At 38.5% G+C, this 24,506-nt stretch overlaps 1 protein-coding gene across 1 annotated transcript in view; it reads left to right on the forward strand.

Moving 5' to 3' along the window:
• KIF2A (kinesin family member 2A) overlaps positions 1-24,506 on the forward strand; it is a 60,512-nt gene that overhangs the window by 24,543 nt on the left and 11,463 nt on the right. The window contains exons 8-17 of the mRNA XM_068423599.1: positions 257-311; positions 3,592-3,754; positions 7,651-7,741; positions 7,889-7,952; positions 8,375-8,466; positions 8,701-8,843; positions 9,600-9,804; positions 13,173-13,283; positions 15,320-15,387; positions 20,471-20,621. Of these exons, the coding sequence (XP_068279700.1) occupies positions 257-311; positions 3,592-3,754; positions 7,651-7,741; positions 7,889-7,952; positions 8,375-8,466; positions 8,701-8,843; positions 9,600-9,804; positions 13,173-13,283; positions 15,320-15,387; positions 20,471-20,621 (1,143 nt within the window). The remainder of the gene's footprint in view (positions 1-256; positions 312-3,591; positions 3,755-7,650; positions 7,742-7,888; positions 7,953-8,374; positions 8,467-8,700; positions 8,844-9,599; positions 9,805-13,172; positions 13,284-15,319; positions 15,388-20,470; positions 20,622-24,506) is intronic.

Raw genomic sequence — 24,506 nt, forward strand, 5'->3', positions numbered from 1 at the left:
TCCAAGATGTACCTGGTACTCTACAGGATTAGATCACTGTCTGCAGGGAGTTTTGTTAATGTGTGGTTCTCCCTTTTGGGTTCTTGGCTATTGTGCAGGCACAAGGGGCTTTTACATGTTGAGTTGACTCACTGTCTTGGAAATTCCTCTTTGTTAAATGATTGGTTAATTAATTCAAGAATAGAAGTAAAATAAAGTTAAATATTGTATAACTGGAATTGGGGTATAGTTCACTGAAAGATTGTTTCCTTTGCAGATTGAGGAGCACAGGATATGTGTGTGTGTACGGAAACGACCACTCAATAGAAAAGGTATGATCATTTAAGATTTTGCTGAATTTTTTCTCTGAAAAGCTGCTTCTGATAGTAATATTATTTGTATTAAAGAGTCTAGAAATACTGATCAAAGGTGAAACAGTTATACTAGACATATATGTGACGGACCCAGAAAATTCATAGACTCATCATAACCTCAATAAAGATGGGGAGAAAAGTACTTTGACTGTCACCATTTCATGGATTGGGAGCTGAGGCACAGAGAGACTGCAAATGTTTTTCCAAGGTCATCTAGGATGTATTTAGTTGATATAGAAATTAATTCTACTATAATTTCTTCAGTATTCTTACATTGCGTTAGGATCACCATTCTTTTAAAATATCCTTTAAGTGATCTCCTGAGCAGAGAGCTACCCAATGAAGACTTTCCTACACATTTTTTGTACATGTGTTTTTATACTTTCAAGTGGTCTTGAATCAGACATCAAGGAAGCAATTCAGGTCCTTAAACCCTGGTATCTTATGACATGTTAGGTGATCAAGCATGTCTGAAACATCCTCACAGGGCTAGGGGATTACAGAGAAACTGGAGATTTGTATCCCCTGGACTTGCTTCTCAGGACTGGGCAAGATACCCTAGGGCATATGAAATGCCACTAAAAAACTATTAGGTACTGGAATGACTCCCTAGTGACTTTTTTTATGTATGATTAGTATTACAACTTTTTTACTTACTGCCTGCTCATCAGACTGGAGTCTATATTCCAAAAAAACCCATTCAGGTTTTCAGCTCTAGTTAAATCCCAGCCTTCCCATGAAGTTCTTTACTTTCAGTGGGAAATTAAGAACACCAATGCTTCTGGATTGCAGCCTGACTGAATCCAGTGCTTAAGCAAGCTGACTTCTGTTTTGAAATATGTTTCTTTCCTTCTCTATTATATTTTGTTTAAAGGACTCAAAGAGCATCGCTTTGACTCTGAAACAACATGGGATGCAATTATTATTTTTGTACTGTCAGAGCTACACATTGAGGATTATCTGGAGCATATCCAGAGGAAAATGGGAGCATTGTATCGGAAAGGGGAAACATGTTGATACCAGTATATAGTTAGTTTTTTGTCTTATTTTTCCCCTCGGCGTTGGTGCTTCCCCGACTTTATTTTTTTCTTTGTTTTTACTTTTACTGTTTTATTGTTCCCTGTATTTTTTTCTTTTATTGATCTGAAAGGAATGCATCATCTCAAAAATTGGTTAATTGAAACTATTTTGCACAACCTATTTAATAAGAGCATTGAACGTACAAGTCTGGTAGCAGCTGAATTTCTGTTTAGCATTGGATGTTATCTTTAATAAGATGTGACTTAGAAATCTGGTATGTTTGGGGGAAACGTCACATTCCACCTGCACTGAAGGTGGACAAAGTGAAATTACAGTAAATGAGAGCAAGATGTAATGGGGCATGAGCTGAGATTCAGAAGTAGGATTTGATTCTGTGAAAGTTGCATATCTTGGGTATTTGTGGTTTGGAGCTATTGAAAAAATAGTTCAGAGGTGTTTGTAGGAAGATGAGTGTCTACGTGAAAATGAGGTTGGCACTAAAGTTATTTTGCATTTTTAAGAATACTTTATAATAAAAAGGTATTAATGAAACAATCATCTATGCAGGGGGTGAACCATAGAGATAATCTGGTACTCACATGATACAATCTTCTGAAAACACACATTTTGTAAAAAACAGTATTTCTCATGCCACATTTTAAAATTAAAGAGTATAAAAGAATGAAAATACTACTGTGTAACCCCCAAAGAGAAAAAATTTAAAAGTTTCTTTTGTCAGTCTCACAAACACAGAATTATCACCAAAATCTTTAGGTGTTGGCAGCACCAATCATTCTGTGGATTGACTTTGCAGGAAGTAGGTGTTCAGATTAACATTTTAAGATTTTATTTCAGTCACATAAATTTATAATTGAGAAATGTATGGTAGGTTTCAGAGACGCTATTCCAAACATTCATCAGCAAGGAATACAGGTCATCACAACAAATAGCTGGGAGCAGGTAAATGTCTTATTCCAAACAATTGTTTAAGAAAAATCAGCTTTTGTCTGCTTAAACTAAAAAGCTTTTGCTGCAAAGAATTGACCTTCATGTATCTCTTTTCGCCACTGTTCCTTATTTCTTCTCTGTGATTACTGCAGAATAATTAAATTTTATTTTATTGCAGTGCAGTTGAAAAATTGATTATATAGTGACTTGAATACATATTTTTTTTGGTGTGTAATGTCATGCATTGTACTGTTGAACAGTATGTTAACTGATGAAAAGATTTCTATCTGATTGTATAAAGCCACATCGAATTTTTGAACTGCATGCCTTAAGAAATTTTACATAGAAGTACAAGTAGGAGACATTAGGATCCTGACTGTACACACAAAGGATCTTTATTTTTGTGCGTATCATGGATCACTAGGTTCTCTGTTTTGCTGACTCATATCTCATACAAGAGTTAGAATAAATTGTAGTGCTGTGTAGTAATTATAACCTGGGAACCCACTATTGAAATTGCATCTAGATGGCTTTTGTTCATTCCCAGTGATAGGGAGGATCATTAGCATTTTCATCTTTTTCTGCTGACAACATAATTTTTAGAAAGGATTTTACTTTAGAGAAATTCTGTGTTAAAGATGTATACTTTAGGTTCCAGGAGGAATATACAAACAAAAATGTCTCTGTAGAATGAAAGCAAAATTTTTCTTTTTGAAAGCTGTGAACGTATGACTATAGTGTTAAGGATTTAGGGAAAATGAAAAGACAAATTTTAAAATAAAGCAGATTATCATAAGGATATTAATTTCTTTGTGTTTTTAAGTTCGACAGTCCAAGCAGTATAGGACTTCAGTGTCCAGTTTCTCCAGTAGAGAAGTTGTTTATAAAAACTCAAGGGATATGGCAGTAATCTGTAAAACAGTATGGAATCACTGCGGAAAAAGGAACTCAAATCCATGGAGAATGTTATTATAGAATACATAACAAGCTACAATGATAGTGTTATAATTAATGATCTTAGTTTTTCTAATCAATTTGTACAACCTCTTTTTAATTTCTAGAAAATGGTAGGATAGGATGACTAGACTTCCAAAATGAAATCTCTTACTTAGCAGATTACTATCTAGGTATCAGAAGCCCAAATCCATTGCAGTGTTGTTATTTGGAGGAGCTGTGTTATCTGAGATGTTATAAGAGTGTGAACAATGAAAAAATATAAAAAATAATGAGGTGTTGCTAGTTAAATATATATATTTCACTTATTTTGTAGAAACTTTAATGAGAGAGCTTGATGTAATAACAATTCCTAGTAAAGATGTTGTGATGGTACATGAACCAAAACAAAAAGTGGATTTAACAAGGTACCTAGAAAACCAAACTTTTCGTTTTGATTATGCCTTTGATGAGACGGCTTCTAATGAAATGGTTTACAGGTATGTGTATATGCTTTTTTTTTTTGTGAATCTTTTTTCTCATGTGTCTCCCATGTCAATAACTGTGGGCTTACCTTGGTCATGGACTTTACTCCTGTTCTCTGTGCTACCAGATAAGTATATTGCTACGTCCATTCTTTTGCCTGTTTACTTTTGTTTTAACTCTTTATCCTGAATTCTTCAACTGCAATGTCATCTCCACCTCCATTGAGCTCAGTCCTGCTCTCAGTCCTCTGCTAAGCCCTGATGGTTTCCAGGCACTAGCATGTATTGCCTGACTGCTCAGCTACTGAATATTTGAACAACTTCATGAGCGCTCCATTTGCCTCAGGGTTATTGTCTTATTAATTAGTGTGTGTGCAGCACCTGAGGAATGTGAGTCATGGCTTTTGGTCTTCAGGAAACTTGGAAGAAAAGGACAGTCCCAGCCCCAAAGAGCTTGCCGTTTGAATACAAGATATTTAACAGGTGGAAACAAATCAGGAGAGGATGGGGAAAGAGTACAAAGAAAGTAAGAGAAGTTATATTGCTGTATTGCTGAGACACCTGAGCTAGCTTTGCTGCTAGAAGCAATCTGGCTGATGTGACACTGAGGTGTGTGGAGCTAAATAATCTCACTCAAAATGCTGAATCTTTCTGATTTAAACAACAACAGAAACACATCCACTTTCACCCTCAAGGTATTTGGATCTCCATTTTCCCCTTTATTATTCTGTTTCACTTCCAGAGCTGACACAGAATGATGCACACAGCCCTTTTAAAAACATGTTTAGAAGTAGCTGTTTGCCTTGTACAAGTCACTAAATGTAGTAGACGCAGTAGTGGGCAAGGTTAGACACCACGACAAGTCATAATCTTGGTACGCGGTCTAAATCCTGTGAAGCTTTTTGTGATGAATATTGATATTAGAAAGGAATTTGATGAAGATTATTTTCCTTATGCTTGGAAAGTGCTTCCCATAGCCTTAAGGAGTAGTGACAGAGAAATATCTTAATTCTCATTTTTAATCCAACAACTAGGAAGTGAAAGTTAGCATCGTACCCTGACTGATGTTGGACGGGAACATCCTGTTGGTGGATAACTGAAAATTAATAGTAAAAGAATTATTACAAAGACTTGAAAATTAAAACTTCTGTATTATGCTTGATATAATTAGGAGAAGAAGGGTGGCGAAAGGAAAATCTATATAGTCTGTTAGTTTACACTAACAAAAGACTTCTCGACAGCAAAGCTGTGCCTGTGGAAATGTCTCTCTCTAATGGTTGTCTACTAGTAGCATCTTTCCTTTCTCAATACTGAAGGGCTGTGGGATGGTGATAGAGCTGGTGATGGATGCCTCTGGCAGTAGTTCTGCTTAACAACCAGTTCTTTTAATCTCTCTCCTTCCTGTTATTTATCTTTGTGAGCATAGTGTTTAAATGTAAGCATAGTGTTTAAATGTAAGCACTGTTTTTGGCATACAGTGTTGTTATATTTTTGTATTCAGTTTCCTCCGGTCAGTTTTTATTAGTTACGTAATACATTAGTGGTAATATGGGAAGATAGTGAAAGATGGCTGTGTTCATACTGAAAACATCTCTAGTCTGTAGCAGTACAGGCTTTTTCCTTCTCCCTCATATAGCACAATAATGATTATTACTTAAAGGGCAATCTGCTTCAAAGCCTCCTGTAATAACTGAAGTAAGACCAAGATAGGTTTTTGGCATCTGCTGTCACCAGAACTTCGGGGTCATAGTGGGGAAAAAAATAGTGTGGCAAGTTACTCCAGTTTTCTCCAGTATGCTAAAATTACTGGCTGTATTTCTATACTGAAAAACATTCTTCAGTTTGAAGGAAAAAAGTACTACTCTTGTTAAAATAATAATAACAACAATAATCATTATTATTATTATTTTGCTTAAGCTATATTTTAAGTATTTTTCAATCCATGAGCTGCAACACTGAGTTGCAAGTTTTCGTTAATGTTAAAAAACACGCACTAGTTTGAATGGCTGTGCCTTTTCATTTTTAAAGGAGAGCCAGAGTTTACATTTCTGAAAGATCAAGATTGCAAATAAAGGTTCTAGTAAATGGAAAGTTCGACTGTTGGCATGGTACTATTTGGAGTTGTATAATGCTTTATGAAAACTTCCCTAGATATGTTTAAAATAGATATAATTAAGTCCTTTTTTTATAACTCAACAAAATGAATAATTTCAAACTGAGTTAAACAGAGATAATGGACTTCTTAGGTGCAGAGGCTTCGTGAAATTTTGTATTTTATATATAAAGAGAACAAACACCAAAATATGTGAATATCCTCTTGAGGACAAAGGAAGTGTATGTTTAGAGGAAGCAAAAAAGAGAGACTAAGGCTGATCAGGAATTATCTGGTATATTTTTTATGAAAACTCAAGATTCAGTTCACACAGAATCACAGAATCACAGAATGTTAGGGATTGGAAGGGACCTCGAAAGATCATCTAGTCCAATCCCCCTGCCGGGGCAGGATTGCCTAGACCATATCACACAGGAACGCGTCCAGGCGGGTTTTGAATGTCTCCAGAGAAGGAGACTCCACAACCTCTCTGGGCAGCCTGTTCCAGTGTTCAGTCACCCTTACAGTAAAGAAGTTTTTCCTCAAATTTATGTGGAACCTCCTGTGCTCCAGCTTGCACCCGTTGCCCCTTGTCCTGTCAAGGGATGTCACTGAGAAGAGCCTGGCTCCATCCTCTTGACACTTGCCCTTTACATATTTATAAACATTAATGAGGTCACCCCTCAGTCTCCTCTTCTCCAAGCTAAAGAGACCCAGCTCCCTCAGCCTCTCCTCATAAGGGAGATGTTCCACTCCCTTAATCATCTTCGTGGCTCTGCGCTGGACTCTCTCTAGCAGTTCCCTGTCCTTCTTGAACTGAGGATTAAGTTTAATCTAAGTTAAACTTAGATTTTTGCATGACCCTTGGCTGCTCAATGTCTCAGTCTTACCCATATTATTTTTGCAAGTGATCTTGTGTTTGTTCCAAAGTGGAATGAAAGGACGTTGTTAACACCTGAGTGTTTCTGTAAACAATAGTTCCTGTTTCTGTCACTTAAAAGTACTTTATGTGTAGACACCTAGAAAAAGTTTAGAAAGGGAGACTTTTGCAGAGAGATTCTTACCTCCATTGGTACCCTTCATAGGTTACCCTTTGCTTTTGAAGTTTTTCATGAAATAATGATGGTAAACAGCTGAAGCAGGAGCAATAACTATGTTTTTTAAAGTAAAAATTAATTTTCTAAAATAGAAAAATGATACTTTGGATAATATTTTTTGACACATCAAATAATACTTCAGGGATAATTAGATGTTTCCATTCTGAAAAGCTTGGGTGTAAGTTTTCTTGAGCCTTTTCTCAGTGTATGTATGTTCTCAAAATGTTAAGATGTGCAATGTTGTTTTGGCCACCTGTCCTCTAAATTTAATCATGGAAGCTGATTTGGGGAGAAAAAAAACAAAACCAAAACTATTGCAGAATTTTAGTATTGGCAAAACCTAAGTATTTATCTGTTCCACTGTCCTACTTCTGTGTCTTCTAATGCTGTCTTCTTTAGGGAGTTCCAGACTCCATGTAGTAAGCTGTGCTGTGTTGCATCATTAAAACAAGGGAATTTTTATTCTTTAGGTTTGAAGAAGGATAATATCATTGTAAAATAAATGGGAGAGACCTTGTAGCATTTATTTGATCATTTGGGATATTTTAATGTCTTAGAGCTGGTAGTCTCTTTAGTTCAGGAATTAATGTGGAGATGTCCTTTGGCCTCTTGAAGTACAGGACCAGCTTTGTCACTTCTGGCTTAAAATTTATTGCATCCTTGTTGTGGTGGTATCTTAAAGTAATTCAGCTTCTTGAGTACTGTTGGTTTTTGCATTTAAGGTTTACAGCTCGACCATTAGTGGAGACCATATTTGAAGGGGGAATGGCCACGTGTTTTGCATATGGACAAACTGGCAGTGGAAAAACCCATGTAAGTATTTCTTCTACGTGTCAGTGATACACTTCTTTTTATGTACAATACGCTTAGGTAAATTCTAAACCGTAACAAATTCAGAAGTTACAGTTCTGTGATCTTTAGAGTGTATTTTTGTCTTTTTTTTTTTTTTTTTTAATTTAGACTATGGGTGGTGACTTTTCAGGAAGGAACCAGGACTGTTCTAAAGGAATATATGCACTTACAGGTGAGACTTTATTGTTCTGTTGGCTTTTTGCAAATTAGTTGATATCAATAAACTTTATACTCCCTGTCATAGAAACAATAGGGGTCTACATATTTTGCATTACAGTGGAGCTTTGGTAACATCAAAAGTAGTCCTAGATGTGTAGTCTTTACACAGTAAAGTAAATGTATATATAGATTAGTTCAAAAAATGTAATAAACACTACAGATGATCAATTAAGTTTATAATTTTGGGGTCCTCTGCATATTCCGATGTAATGTGGCAGTTTAGACTGCAGTGTTTTAGACTTGGTTGACTGACCCTATCTGTTATGCTTTTAAAATATGGGAGATGCTGTAAAATAGACTGTTATGCATTATTGAGTCTTCACTAAATGAAAATACATAATGAGATTTCTTTTTATTCTGGAAATGTATTCACAGCTCGAGATGTCTTCTTAATGTTGAAGAAGCCAAACTATAAGAAGTTAGAACTTCAAGTATATGCAACATTTTTTGAGATCTACAGTAGTAAGGTAAGTACCTGATCTTTCTCTGAGGAAGGGGGAATTTCTCTTTCACAAACAAGATTTTGAGCTTGTCACATGAAAGATTGTTTTCCTTTTTGTACTGAAAGCTTTCTTCTAAATAATTCTTTACACACTGCCCTTCCAATCATGTTTTCCCATGAATGCTTTGCATATTTTGATATGGAATTTGAAAAAGAAAAAGCTCCTCTTTAACTGTTCTGTTTTCCCTCCCTCCCTAAGGTTTTTGACTTGTTGAACAGAAAAACAAAATTAAGAGTGTTAGAAGATGGTAAACAGCAAGTCCAGGTGGTGGGATTACAGGAACGGGAAGTCAAATGTGTTGAAGATGTTCTTAAGCTTATTGAAATAGGCAACAGCTGCAGGTATTTCCCATATCTTCCACTGTTTTTTCATTGTACATTAAAGAATCAGAACAAGACTTTTTTGGGGTCTCTTCATAGTGAAGGCTTTTTAATATGAAGTGGTTTTTTTGAGGATGATGTCTGCAAGTGAGGAATATGGCTACCTTTTGAATAAAGATATCTAGAGTTTCTCTGTCTCCTAGAGAGACATAAGAACTGTTTTTTCTACAGGATGTGAATTGCATGCATTATGTAACCAGGTTACTGACTTAAATTCACATCATTTATAATCTGGAATACTGCCAGATTCTTCAGCTCTAAAAAGCCTTGATATGTAGTGACAGAGGTTAAGTGTAAAATTTTTGGTTTTTTTTAAGAATCCAGCTTCATTGTTTTTAAAATTAGTCTTGTGCATAGACTGCTGCCTGATCAGATAAAAATGCCATCAGCATTTTACATGTAAGCTCTTTGATCATCGGAAATCTTTGAAGATCTGATTATTCTTGCTTTTAAAAGGGAGGTAAAATGTTACTAATCTTCCATTTCTGTTTGAAGAGATGGAAAAAGAGGTATAATTTGGATACTGTGTACTGTGTACATACGGTTATTAGGGTTGTATCTCTAGTGTCCACAAGAACTTTAGACATGCTGTCAACACATGTAAGAACATACAGAACACTGCTCTGAAAAAAACCTAATGTTCTGAGGTTAGTGTGTTTAACATGTATGGTCCTTCTCCTGTTCATATGTCCTTCCCTTCTCTCCTTTTGTTTAAAGGACCTCTGGCCAGACATCTGCAAATGCACACTCATCTCGAAGCCATGCAGTGTTTCAGATTATTCTTAGAAGGAATGGGAAACTGCATGGTAAATTTTCTCTGATTGATTTGGCTGGCAATGAAAGAGGAGCAGATACTTCCAGTGCAGATAGACAGACGCGACTGGAAGGTGCAGAAATTAACAAGAGCCTTTTGGCACTCAAGGTAACTGAAATGTTTCTATTACTTTTGAGTAGGTGGAAGCCTTCTACACATAACAGCAATGACTATTAAAACAAGTGTTTTTGCAGGCTTTGCTTGTCTACATAGTCTACTGATGTGACAGGTTAAATAATGTATTGATTTTTCCCCTAAATGCCTGAAGGAACACTTGGTAATTACCAAGTAGAAATATTGCAGAAACATAGTGCTATCAACTTGCATGTAATTTAAAAAAAAAAAAAAAACAACAGAAAACGCAAAGCCAAAAACCTCAACTAAAAATCCCCAGTGGTTGAATTTGAAGACTTTTTTGATATATATCTAAAATGGGAGGACAGATGACTTATAGTTTGGTACTCAAGGTCTGAAATACTCACTGGAAATATTCTTACTGATCTCAGTATTTATTTTTTTAAAATAAAAAATACAGATATGACATGTTTACTTCCTGATGCTAATTAATCCACTAAAGCAACACAACAGCAATATATCCATCCAGAAAGAACTAACAAACAGATTAAAATAACCCTTTCTTGAGAGCTGGAATCCATTTTTGACTACTGTTCTTTATAGCAAATTGTCTAATACAGTCACTTTACAGACTTTCATACGTTAATCCAGGACACATCAAGAGAGCTCAGAAATACTTATGCCTTTTGCTTATTTGTTTTATAATGCTCAAAAGAGGTTCAGTCTAAACAGGGAAAGTTATGTTTTGGTCTCAACTGGGGAAACAGTAGTTTTGAATGTTTCGGAACTTAACCTCTGTTGTTGCGTAGTTTTGCTTAGGTTTACTACTCACAACACCAGTACTGTGGTTTAATATAAAGAATCTGAACCCAAAAATCACTGTGCTTCCTTTTTTATCCCCGGTATAAACTTGGGAGAAGACTTGTATCTTACTCTAAACAGATCTCACAAAACAGCACAAAATTGTAACATGTAATGTGTCATTACAAAATTGTATGGTGTCTTGAAAAATTGGAAGTAGCAGTTCCAAAACTGTGGCCTGTTTTGATTTAGCATTAAAGTTAATAATACAGGCAACATAGTGTTGATGTTATCACTTGTTTCCAGCTTGAATAAAGCTGGTTTGTTTCTGGGTTGTTGGTTTTGTTTTTTTTTTTTCAGTTTACTTGTTGATTTCATACTGGCTAGTGCATTTAGTGCAATACCCGTACAACATACTTATTTTGTTTTCATACAACTTGTCTTTTTAATTGTAGTGAAAGGTTCTGCTGCTGCTGTACTAGTGGTTGTGATCTAAATTACATGGGGAAGGGGAAATAAAAATAAGTGGAGGTCTTGCAGAGGTCTAAGCAGCAGTACAAGAAGATCTGAGTTTCTCAATGATATGTTAATTTTCCATTTTTCATCTATCCCCAAAAATATTACACAGCTTTTTCCATTTGTATTCAAGACCCCTGAAGTTATTGTCAAGTTTGTATTAAACTAGCATGTTCTGAGGAGTGGTCTTTGATGCTAATCCAAGATTTGCTATTTGCATCTGCATATCAGCCCTATCTTAACTTGTTCAGATTTTTGGTATAGGAATTTATTTCTGTAATGTCTCTACATGGAAGTAGTGTTGTCATTTTGTTACCTGGTTTTCTGAGCTGTGATGAAAACCAATAAGTAGTTAAAAACTCCATTAATTAGAAGCTGGCAGTGTCCTGCTATAATCCTTTCACTAATAAAGAGATAATCCAATTCTAATTTTTCAGGAGTAAGCAAACTAAAAATCATTGTAGTAAATTAAAATACCTTAATTAAACTTGTTGGTTGCCTTATCAGTAATTCAACATACACATTTGTTACTGTTTTTAGTTTTCAGTGTCATTTGTTGAAAATCTGTTGCCCCTCTTCCTGTCTATTCTGCTTTTCTTTTTGTGTAAGTATAGTATTAATGTACAAATTCAAAAATTCAAGGATTGTACTGCCTTGCTCACCTATAAGTATCGAGTCCTTTTTATCATTTGCATGTGAAATTCACATTCAACAAGCTTCAGTCTTTCTGTTTATCTATCTGAGCTGTGTCCATTCTAAAAATTCAGCTTGTGATTTTTTTAAATAATCGCTTTAGTGAAAGCCAACTTGCCCTTGTGTTTGTTCTGTATCACGGCAGTTTTATTCTGAGCCCATTTTTAGTTCTGTTTTATTCTGTTTCACAGTTGCAATGCTTTCTTGGGTTATCATCCCACAGTTTCTAGCATGGTTTTTGGAAGAAGCTGTTTCTAGGAAATTTCAAAAGGCCACAAGGATCTGGCTGCAGCTGGAGGGTTAGCTGAACTACTGTAGAACTATTCATGTAACACAAAAGCCATTCCATCTGTCAGTGCTGCTAAAAGCAAAGCTCTGATTTGAAAAGCTTTTGAAGTATGGTTGTTCTGTGTGTAGACGTGTTAAAACTGTACTAAGGAAGCCATGCATCTGAAGGGATGCCTGTACACAAAGTATGCAAGGCAGAAGCTGTAATGAATGATCAAAATGTGATGATGATGACAACAACACAGAAATTTAAATTTAAACTTTATTTGTGTAAGAAGTAATTTATTAGTTGATGTTAGAGCTCTGAGCGGGCAGAAGTGATCTTTAGATTAGTGTGATCTTGGTTTGCACTGTTGTAGTTAGTTGCTGCTGTAACTTCTATAGTAACTTCATAATATTTACATTTGTACAGTATTTCTCAATGGAACTCTCCAACCAATTGCAAATATTAGTTTAGCCCCATACCCTTGTGAGTGAAAGAGGAGACATCATCCCTGTTTTTTCACATGAAGAATATTTTAAAACAGGGAATGACTTATATTTTCAAATGTCTTCCAATATTGAGTACATCAGTAGAGAACTATGCTTACTAGGTTTGTGATCTGTGGAAGATTTCAGAAAGTTTATTTTCTTCTAAGCTGTAAAGAAAGTCAGTGGTAGAGCCTGAATCAAAGCTACTGTGTTTAATTGACAGAGTTAACGTGTGTCCCTCTCTGTGCTCCTTCTGCTGGCAGAGGTTGTAGATCATTCAGGCTTTTGCAGCTGATAATCAGAAATAATTGTTAGTCTGGACATTTAACATCAACACTGATTTTTTTGTTTTTTTGTTGTTGTTGTTGGATACAATAGATGTGAACATTTTGGATGAGATTCAGAAAGGTTTTAGGCTCCTAAGTCCTTTTTAAGTTCTTACCTCTCTAGTGAACTTAATGAGAGGTAAAAGGCTAACACTTTGTAAATCCAAACTTTAATGGTAAATTTTAATGATATTTTAGGGGACGGCACATAACTAGGGCATGTATTTTCTGATTTTGAATTGCATTTGTATTATATTTATTCAACCCATGTTGAAGAAAAATACTTAAACCTGTTTGTTCTTTCAGGAGTGCATTAGAGCCTTAGGCCGAAATAAACCTCATACGCCCTTCAGAGCAAGTAAACTTACTCAGGTGCTAAGAGATTCATTCATTGGCGAAAACTCCCGTACCTGTATGGTAAGTTGGTTTGGTTAAGCATTCTAATAATTACAAAGAGAAAAGACACTGGCATTTAGGCTTTTATATTTTAAATTGGTTTTTTGCTACTGGCAATGTGTTGGACTTATCCACTAACTGACACTATATGTGGAGTGAGACTTTCAGCGGAGACATTTCAGATAACATGCTCCCTTCTCACTTTTTATTGGCCTTTCTTATTGCTTCCTCTAGTTTTCTAGCTAGGCACCTAGTTAGAAACACTTCTAGCTTAAGGAGGTTTTTTATTTGTTTGTTTATTTTTAATAATGTCTTAATTATAAGGGAATACTGTTTGTTGACTCAGAATATTGGAAAAGGTGGTGTAGACTGGAAGTACAGTGCTGAGTTACGATCTTCAAATGATAAAGACAAATTTAAAGATGTCAGAATATGCTCTAGGCTGTTGAGGGGGTAAGTAGGTGGGATAGATGGGATGAATAGTTGTGTATTGTATAAATGTGCATTTGCATCAGTCTGAAAACCAGAATTCTTCTGTCAGATAGTGGAAAGAACAGATAAAAGCACCTATGTCCAGTTGTTTTATTTGTGCATCCTTAACATTTCCACTTACGGAAATGCAAACTCTCTGCAGTGGACACTGATTGCTAGGCTTGTTTGTATTGGTTACTTTTGGCAGACTCCTTGGAATTAATTATTACAGAGGCCAGAGAAGTCTGCAGACCACAACATGAAAACCATGGTTTTAGAGCAGTCTAGTCGTCCCTTTAGCTGTTAGGTATGGTTCTAATTTGAAAATGGTGGTAAAATAGCATTTTTTATGAATTGTTTTTTCTCCTTCAGTGTACACTGAACATTGAACTGATGGAAGAAATGCGCGCCCCTTTCACGTTAAATGAGTTTGGAAGGATTTTAGGAACTTGTAGGTTTTTGTTAATTAGCGCCCAGAACACTTTATAAGAGACATGCAATCATATGATCTTTTAATAAATCTACATTGTTTTCATTAGTAACTGGTGCGTACCAGAATTAGAGGTTTAAACTTAAGTCTGTATGGTAGCAGGCTCTTTAGACTTTCTAACCCCCTCCCACCACGTATTTTTCCTTTCTCCCCAGTAGGAGAAATTCCTCTCAGGATGTCTGCCTGTGCTTTTGTACAGTAATGTCAGCATCAGTATGAAAGAGAAGACCAGGATTATCTAATCTTCATCACTCTCAGTCTCCTGATGCTGTGCTACAACAAAAAATGTTAGTCTGTAGGATCATAGGGGTGTTTGTCCTGGGTAGTGCCTTCATGGCTCTCTTGAAAGGAGCACAGATGAAAAAATGCATTACGGAGAGAAGCTAGGACAAATAATGATGCCACTGTTGCCTGATCACAGTTACTGTTTTTGCTGAGTGCTGAAAGAAGGTGAGATCTTCAGGGTATTTTATTTAACTGGAAAAGGAAAGACCTATAGATTCCAGATATGTTTGATAAGAAGTTATCTATCAAGTATTATTTACAGATAACTTCTAATTGAGAAAAAATAAATCGTTACTTACAAAAATAGTTACACACACATGCTTATCTTTAATATTATTAAGTAGAGTTTTGGACTGTGGCCAAAGTAGATCTCTCAAATCAGTATGTAGTCTGCTTGAATGGAGAACAGACTACAAAGATATGTAAAATAAATAATCTGGTAATTGTTTGCAGGATATATCAGACTTACTTTCTACTGAGTTGCATGTTTCTGTTTTTGAGGAGTCTTTATTTTTTCAGTTAGTGTTTTGCATTTACATATTATGTTACCAGGACAGCGAGATGCAAGAAATTGACTGAAATTTCTATGAATTCTTAATGTTCCAGGTATGGTTAAAAAAATTAAATTGAAGCTTTGACTTGACATCTGTCTCCTTGAGATGTCATTGTATAAGGACAGCTGTACATAGTAGACAGTTTTTGTAGCAGATCTCAAATGAAACTGGAGAGTAAAAAAATAAAGTTAATTTTAATTCATCTACCCTTGCATCTCTACAAAGCTATTTATTAACATGTGGCTTGTTTTCTCCAGATCGCTACAATTTCTCCGGGAATGTCATCATGTGAAAACACTCTAAATACACTGAGATACGCAAATAGGTATGAAAAATGTTATTTCTTATAGCTATATGGCTGTTGACCGCTGACATTTGGAATACTGTTGTTCCATGATGCATAATTATTTTAGCTACTTGAATAATTTTATTTACTTGCATTTCTTAATAAGATTAAAACCAAATTACTGATCCAGGCTCACATTTAATTTAAATTGTCACTTTTTACAACCATTACAATAGAATAAATAGAAACTGCATTTAAGCCATTATCCAGAGATGGATAATGTGGATTGCAAGGAATGTGGGAAATCACAGAATCACAGAATCACAGAATGTTAGGGATTGGAAGGGACCTCGAAAGATCATCTAGTCCAATCCCCCTGCCGGGGCAGGATTGCCGAGACCATATCACACAGGAATGCGTCCAGGCGGGTTTTGAATGTCTCCAGAGAAGGAGACTCCACAGCCTCTCTGGGCAGCCTGTTCCAGTGTTCGGTCACCCTCACCGTAAAGAAGTTTTTCCTCCTATTTAAGTGGAACCTCCTGTGTTCCAGCTTGCACCCATTGCCCCTTGTCATGTCAAGGGATGTCATTAAGAGCCTGGCTCCATCCTCATGACACTTGCCCTTTACATATTTATAAACATTAATGAGGTCACCCCTCAGTCTTCTCTTCTCTAAGCTAAAGAGACCCAGCTCCCTCAGCCTCTCCTCATAAGGGAGATGTTCCACTCCCTTAATCATCTTCGTGGCTCTGCGCTGGACTCTCTCTAGCAGTTGCCTGTCCTTCTTGAACTGAGGGGCCCAGAAGTGGACACAATACTCCAGATGCGGCCTCACCAGGGCAGAGTAGAGGGGGAGGAGAACCTCTCTTGACCTACTAACCACACCCCTTCTAATACACCCCAGGATGCCATTGGCCTTCTTGGTCACAAGGGCACACTGCTGGCTCATGGTCATCCTGTTGTCCACTAGGACCCCCAAGTCCCTTTCCCCTACGCTGCTCTCCAACAGGTCTGTCCCCAACTTGTACTCATACATGGGGTTGTTCTTGCCCAGATGCAGGACTCTACACTTGCCCTTGTTATATTTCATTAAATTTCTCCCCGCCCAACTCTCCAGCCTGTCTAGGTCCCTCTGAATGGCTGCGCAGCCTTCCCGTGTGTCAGCCACTCCTCCCAGTTTTGTGTCATCAGCGAACTTGCTGACAGTGCACTCTAATCCCTCATCCAAGTCATTAATGAATATATTGAATAGTACTGGTCCCAGTAATGACCCTTGCGGGACTCCGCTAGACACAGACCTCCAACTGGACTCTGTCCCATTGACCACCACGCTCTGGCTTCTTTCCTTCAGCCAGTTCACAATCCACCTCCCTACCCGATCATCCAGACCACACTTCCTCAGTTTAGCTGCGAGGATGCTGTGGGAGACCGTGTCAAACGCTTTACTGAAATCGAGATAGACCACATCCACAGCTTTACCATCATCTATCCACCGGGTAACATCCTCATAAAAGGCTATCAAGTTGGTTGAGCATGACTTCCCCTTGGTGAAGCCATGCTGAGTGCCCCTAATGATCCCCCTATCCTTGATGTGCCTAGAGACAGCACCAAGGACAAGTTGTTCCATCACCTTTCCGGGGATGGAGGTGAGGCTGACTGGTCTATAGTTACCCGGGTCCTCCTTCTTGCCCTTTTTGAAGACTGGAGTGACATTCGCTTTCCTCCAGTCCTCAGGCACCTCTCCCGTTGCCCACGACTTAGCAAAGATGATGGAGAGTGGCCTAGCAATGACTTCCGCCAGCTCCCTCAGCACCCGCGGGTGCATCCCATCAGGGCCCATGGATTTATGGACGTCCAGATTGCTTAATTGGTCCCTGACCCAGCCCTCATCAACCAAGACAGATTCCTCCTCTATCCTGACTTCTTCTGGGGCCTCAGGGGTCCGGGGCTCCTCAGGACAGCCTCCAACAGTATAGACAGAGGCAAAGAAGGCATTCAGTAACTCTGCCTTCTTTTTATCCTCTGTCTCCAGGACCCCCACCTCATTCATCAGTGGGCCTACATTGCCTCTAGTGTTGGTTTTACCTGCAATGTATTTGAAGAAGCCCTTTCTGTTGTCCTTGACCTCTCTTGCAAGGTTTAATTCCAAGGAGGCCTTAGCTTTCCTAGTTGCCTCCCTACATCCTCTGACAACAGACTTATATTCCTCCCAAGTGGCCAGCCCCTCCTTCCATGATCTGTACACCCTCTTCTTCCACTTGAGTTTGCCCAGCAGTTCTCTGTTTAACCATGCAGGTCTCCTGGTACCCTTCCTTGACTTCCTACTTGTTGGGATGCTCTGATCTTGAGCTCGGAAGAAGCAGTCCTTGAATGCTAACCAACTATCTTGGGCCCCCTTACCTTCTAGTACCCTGTCCCATGGGATTTCCCCTAGCAATTGCTTGAAAAGGCCAAAGTTGGCCCTCCTGAAGTCCAGGGTTGCGATTCTGCTAGCTATTCTGTTCCTGCCACATGAGATCCTGAACTCTACCATCTCATGGTCACTACAACCAAGGCTGCCCTCAACCTTCACCTCTTCAACCAGACCCTCCTTGTTAGTGAGGATAAGATCCAGCAGCGCTCCTCTCCTAGTTGGCTCCTCCACCATTTGCATCAGAAAGTTATCATCAATGCACTGGAGGAACCTCCTGGACTGAGGATGGCTGGCTGAGTAGGCCTCCCAGCAAATATCAGGGTAGTTGAAATCCCCCACGACAACCAGGCCCCTATTACTTTTGCTTCTGCTCTGGAGGCACCATCACTTGCATTAAGGGTTGTCGGTATTCATGATGATTCCCTGGGATTTTAGCTGAAACACTTTTCTGCAATGTGGGGTTTTTTTTTTTCATCCCCTTTGTGGAATTGCCTGCAGTTGCCAGTCTGTTTCATACATATATGTGACATTTTTATACTTCCCAACTTCAGGCAATTATCTGAGACCGCTTAGTAGAGTCAGTTAATCCAACAGTGACTTTATAATCAGTGTAGAGAAATTAGCACCTCCAGAGGCTAATGCACAAAGAGCTGCTAGGAAAGCTTACCAACCACTCATCTCGATATCCAAATGTCTCTGCATCTGGATCAAGTGAGTTAGTAGCAAATCTGCCTGGCTTGGACCAGTCTGTGTCAGTTCCTTCCTGGTGAGAAGGAGGCACCTACTCCCCTGCTTACAGTAACATCACGAAGTACCTTGCTCATTCATCAAGACTCATTGGATCTTTTACCCCTTATAGAATATGCATTGTGGAAGTGACTTCAGAAAAAGACACTGCAAAACTAATTAAACATCTGTTTCTAGTACACTAAATAGTTGTGCTGAAACTGTTTCTTCCTCTTGGTGTTAAATTGTATGTTGTTATGAAGTAAATGCCTGTCACTGTAAAGTTGCTTCATGTGTTTTGTGTAGTATTTTAATTTTTTCTAGCAATATATGATATTCATGGTACAATTAGTTTTTAGGTGCTGGACAACAGTGTGTGTGCAGTGTAAGATGGGGCAGAATAGAATTTAAAGTTCTGTAGCTGTAGTGGTTGGTATTTTAAAAGGAGCCGTTTAGTGGAATAGTGATTGTAGAGCAAATTTTAATAACTACATAAACTGAAATCTGGAATTACTCTTCTGAAAACACTGCTATTATAGTCCTCTGCAAATTAGCAGCACTGGTTTTGTTAGTGATCTGTAACTCTGCAGAAGATTTAAATATGTTGGCAGACTTGTGTTTTAATATAAAAATAATTTTATACTTAAACTATTGAAGAAGTATGCTAAACAAGAGTTGTCATTTTAACTGTGTTTATGAGAACATTTTCTTTTAATTTGCTGCTGTATTTTGCTGCTGCAGAGTAAAGGAATTTGGAATTAGTCCTTCGGACATTCCCTTCTCACAGGGTAGTGGCAGTCGCTCTGATCTCTCTCCTTCCTATGAGTATGACGACTTTTCTCCTTCAATCACCAGGTCTACTTCATTCTATACATGGAATCTTTATTTTTAAGTTTTCTTTTTGGCTATGTAATCTTACAGACGAACCTTTCATTAGTCCCCTTGCCTTGAGTCACACATACTTAGTTTTATTCTGTTTGGCAGGTGATGGTTCTGCATGATCTGCAATCATCTTCCCAGTTATTTTGTTCACCCTCCTTAAACATCCACACTCTGTATCCAGGCTTGCTAGTTTCCTTCATATATTTAAAAAAATGATGATGTCACCTCTGTACATTTAGTGGACCAAATCTGATAAGTGTCTGTTTAGGGTAATTTAAATATGTCTAATTAAAAATGAAAACAATTTTCATACATATATATTTTTAAAACTTTTCATCACTCTGAAGATGAATGAAAACCAGTTTCCATTGTAGTAAGGTCGGTCTACTTGAAAAAAACGTTTTTCCCTTTAAAAAAATGATGAATATGTTCTAAAACTTACTATACTTGCAGACTTTGATGTGTCTAGTTCATAAACTTGCTTTTATATAGGCTTTTTTTCTGACAGAATCATTATCAATCTTTTAAGCTATTTTCATGCTGCAAGAGCCTAACATTTTAATAAGATATTTTCACCTTTGAAAATATCTTAATTAAAGGATCTATTCATTTTCTGAGATACCTGGTTGCAAATTACAATTTTCTTCAGAATTCTTGGTGGGTTTGCTTATAACAGCTAGTACTGGCTGACTAACTTCTTCAAAGCACAGTTGTGTGAACAGAAAAAAAAACATGGTCAGGTTTAGGGTGCTGAATGAACTTTTCTTTCAAATATTAGTCATTGTTAAGGAGTTAATATTGAGCGTTTGGAGATTTTTGCCCTCTTAACTGTTAATGAGTAATAACATTTCAATCAGAAAATGCCTCTTCCTAGAAAATGAACTGTAATCCACCTGCAAGTAGTTGAAATTAAATGGTCCGTGCTTTTTAGGTGTTGGACTAACCTCTTTTTGTAACTGAAAGTACATTAAATTTGTGAAGTTGACATCATCATCCTTATTGAATGAATTAATTGTGCATAAGCCCATAGAGCTTTATTTTTTGTTGTGACTCTTGCACAGGAAGTTACTAATTTACAAATGAAATATTTTCTGCTGGTAGGGTGAAAGAGCTGACCGTGGATCCTAGCATCGCAGGAGATATCCGTCCCATTATACACCATACTCCTAATCAGAACGATGACTTGGAGACACAGTGGGGTGTGGGGAGCTCTCCTCAGAGAGATGATCTCAAACTGCTTTGTGAACAAAACGTGAGTGGCTTACAGCATTAAATGTAAAGATTTGATAATAAATACATTAGCAGAACAAATCCAGAGTAATGTGTATTTATAGCCTGTTAGCAAGATCATGCACACCTCTTCAGCGTTTCACTTTATGGTGTTATGTTCATTCCCAAACAAACCCACAAACCCAAAAACATTTCTTGAATGGTAAGAGGAGAATGTTTTACTTTTCTTTATTTTCCTTGCTGATTAGGGTTTTTAATGTCTAGGCAGGGTCTGCTCTAGGCTCTGGCATTCTTTGGTGTGCATTTTTTCCAGTATAGCTTCATATTTTTTTAGGCAGTTAGAAGTATCGTGGGACACTCATCTGTTTCATTTAACACTCTTGTGTTTTCAAGCATTATTTTCCCTGCATGTAACACCCATTTCAAGTGAGTTTGCCTTTGTCTGTGTTTTGAAATCTGGTTACCCATCATTCCTCTTCCCGACATCCTGATTTTCATGGAGTGAAACCCCAGTGCACTGTTCGGGAGAGAGCCACATCATGTTCCCAGCATGTCTCCCTGGGCTGCAGGAGTGGGGAGCTGAGAGGCATCTTCTAAAGGGCATTTTCCCCTCATTGCTCTAGTCCTGGTTCCTTAAATATACAACAGAGATTAAAACTTGATTTGTGAAAAATCCGATGAAAGATAGGAAAGAAAAATCCTTACTATTCTGTTTTTCACAAGACTCTCTGCCTTCTCAGACACCTCTTCATGATGTCTGCTGTGTTTCTCATTTAGGTAACTGGCTTTTCTTCCAGGGCTTTATTTTATAAGAATGTGCTAGTGATTCCTAGAGATTCCCACTGGACAGTCCTTCCAGCCAAATATCCTTCCATATCATACTTTTGCATTGTTCATGTGGAATTAAATTAAGCTTTACAATATGTTTTAAAAAAGATGTCAAAGGCATCGTATAAGGAACTATACTGTCTAGCTAAAACATTAATTACAGCCTACCTAGTACTTTCCCCTTTGATTGTTAACTATTTGTTTCTAAAGAAGCCCGGTGTACCCCAGTTTGTAAATCCATGTTGTGCATTCTTCTACTGTATTAATCACTATGTAAATTTTAGATTTATCACTTTATATTTATTCCACTTTTTTTGCAAAGGATTCATTTAATTTTGATTTCCTGAAATATATTGAATGTAATTGCTCTTTCTTTTTTGAAAATTGTTTTCTGTTGTCACGGTTTAAAGCTGGGCCGGCTATTAAACCTGTGGCAGATGCTCTCTGTTAACCCTCCCCCTCCCCTGAAGGGAAAGGGAAAAGGGAGAGAGATTTATGGGTTGGAAAGTTGAAACAGTTTTAATAAACTATAATAATTAAAAAGAGTATCATAATAATATTGGAATAATCAAATATATACAAATATATAAAAAACCAAGATCGAGCTCCCGCAATGTCGGCCACGTCACCACCGGCACTGCAGGGCAGGCTCCAGGAAGGCCCAGATTGGGCCCAGCGACGGTCGAGAGCTGGATTCAGGGATGCACGGATCAGGACCGGGGGCAGCAGGAAAACAGACAGAGTCCTCCTTGGACACTGGGCAAAGGCTCAAGCCGCAGAAGCAGCCCGAAGCAGCAGAAGCAGCCCAAGCAGGCAAAGGCCCCCAAAAACAGGCCGAGACGCTCGTGATCCCCCCGCTTTATACTGAGAATGACGTGTATGGAATGGAATACCTTCGTTGGTCAATTTTGGGTCACCTGCCCTGTCCGCTCCTCCCTGCAGGTGCGACCCCCCTTTGGCTCTTCACTCGTAAGCAGTGAAGGAATTTAGCAGTGACCTTGGTTTCTCTAAGAATAAGTCCAGCAAGAGCCTTTCTGCATAACATCCCTACCGGTGCCTCAGTGATAACTATAAACTTTGAGCGTTATCAGTCCTGGAAGCAGACACTGTCTGCAAAACATGCAGTTAGTTTCAGAAAGTGCAGTTACTTAGAGGAGACTTAGCTGAAAGTAAAAATCACTGAAAGGAAAATTGGCCTGGTTTAGGCCAAACCAGGACATTCCACCCCTTATTCCATACCATTCATGTCATACTCAGATCACCACTACCTTTTCATTTTCAAATATGTACAGATATGACTAGTTTGTGATTCATCTCTATACAAAAAGTTCATCAAGTTCATTTAGTTCAGGATTGTGGGTTTCCATCGGGCTAGCAGTCTCTCAGGGCAGGAGAGATGGTATGAGCTTTGTCATGGTTCGTGCCCATGGGTTGCAGGTTAAAGATGTCAGTCTCGAGGAGGTTACTGGACGCCACTTGCAGCTAGCTCCGGTCTCATCACCACTGCCTTAACCTGAAAGACACTTATGAACACTGTTAGTATTATGCAGCAATTAACATCATACAGTTCAGAATTAAGTATTCTCACACAGGATTAGATCACCTTCAGAGACATATCGGACTTCACCATCCTGCAGCATCACCCACCAAGTACATCCAGGTCCCTGAGCAAAAGCAGTCCCACGAATGGGTTTACCTTTGCCCGAAGCAGGAAGAACCCAGACAGTTTTTCCCAATAGATTCCTTTCATGCACCACAGGGACTTTATCCCCTTCTACCGTATGTAAAAGGTCTGACTGAGCAGGGCCAGCTCGATTGATAGATCCCCTGGTGTTAACTAACCAGGGAGCTTGTGCCCAGTTTTTAAAAGTTCCACCCCCCATTGCTTTTAGGGTAGTTTTTAACCCCATTGCATCGTTCAATTTTCCCAGATGCTGGTGCATGGTAGGGGATGTGATATACCCATTCGATGCTATGCTCTTTGGCCCAGTTGTCTATGAGACTGTTTTTGAAATGAGTCCCATTGTCCGACTCAATTCTCTCTGGCGTGCCGTGTCGCCACAAGATTTGCTTTTCAAGGCCCAGGATAGTGTTCCGGGCAGTGGCATGGGGCACAGGGTATGTTTCCAACCATCCGGTGGTCGCCTCCACCATGGTAAGCACATAACATTTACCCTGGCGGGTTTGAGGGAGTGTGATGTAGTCAATTTGCCAGGCTTCCCCATATTTGTATTTCAACCACCGCCCCCCATACCACAAAGGTTTTAACCGTTGGCTTGTTCAATTGCGGCGCACGTTTCACAGTCGTGGATAACCTGTGCAATAGAGTCCATGGTTAAGTCCACCCCTCGGTCACGAGCCCATCTGTATGTTGCATCTCTCCCTTGATGACCTGAAGTGTCATGAGCCCACCGAGCTAAAAATAATTAAACTTTATGTTCCCAGTCCAAATCTATTTGGAATATTTTAGCAGCCTGAACTGCTTGTTGGTTGTTTCGATGTTCCTCAGTCGCCCGACTTTTAGGTACATGAGCATCTACGTGATGTGCCTCCACGACTAGTTTCTCCAGCTGAGCAGCAATATCTTGCCACAATTCAGCAGCCCAAATAGGTTTACCTTTGCGCTGCCCGTTGCTTCGCTTCCACTGTTTTAACCACCCCCACAAGGCATTTGCTACCAACCACGAGTCAGCGTAGAGATACAGCCTTGGCCACTTTTCTCGTTCAGCAATGTCTAAAGCCAGCTGGATGGCTTTTACCTCTGCGAATTGACTTGATTCACCTTGTCCTTCTGTGGCTTCTGTGACTCGTCGTATAGGACTCCATACAGCAGGTTTCAAATTCCGATGCTTTCCTACAAGACGGCAGGATCCATCGGTGAACAGGGCATACTGCTTCTCATCCTCTGGTAGTCCATTATATGGTGGGGCTTCTTCAGCACGTGTCACCTCCTTTTCTGGTGGCATTCCGAAGTCTTTGCCTTCTGGCCAGTCCATGATCACTTCTAAGATTCCTGGGCGATTAGGGTTTCCTATTCGAGCCCTCTGTGTAATTAATTCAATCCATTTACTCCATGTAG

This window comes from Nyctibius grandis, chromosome Z (genome assembly GCF_013368605.1).
Source record: "Nyctibius grandis isolate bNycGra1 chromosome Z, bNycGra1.pri, whole genome shotgun sequence".
Lineage (NCBI taxonomy): Eukaryota > Metazoa > Chordata > Aves > Nyctibiiformes > Nyctibiidae > Nyctibius > Nyctibius grandis.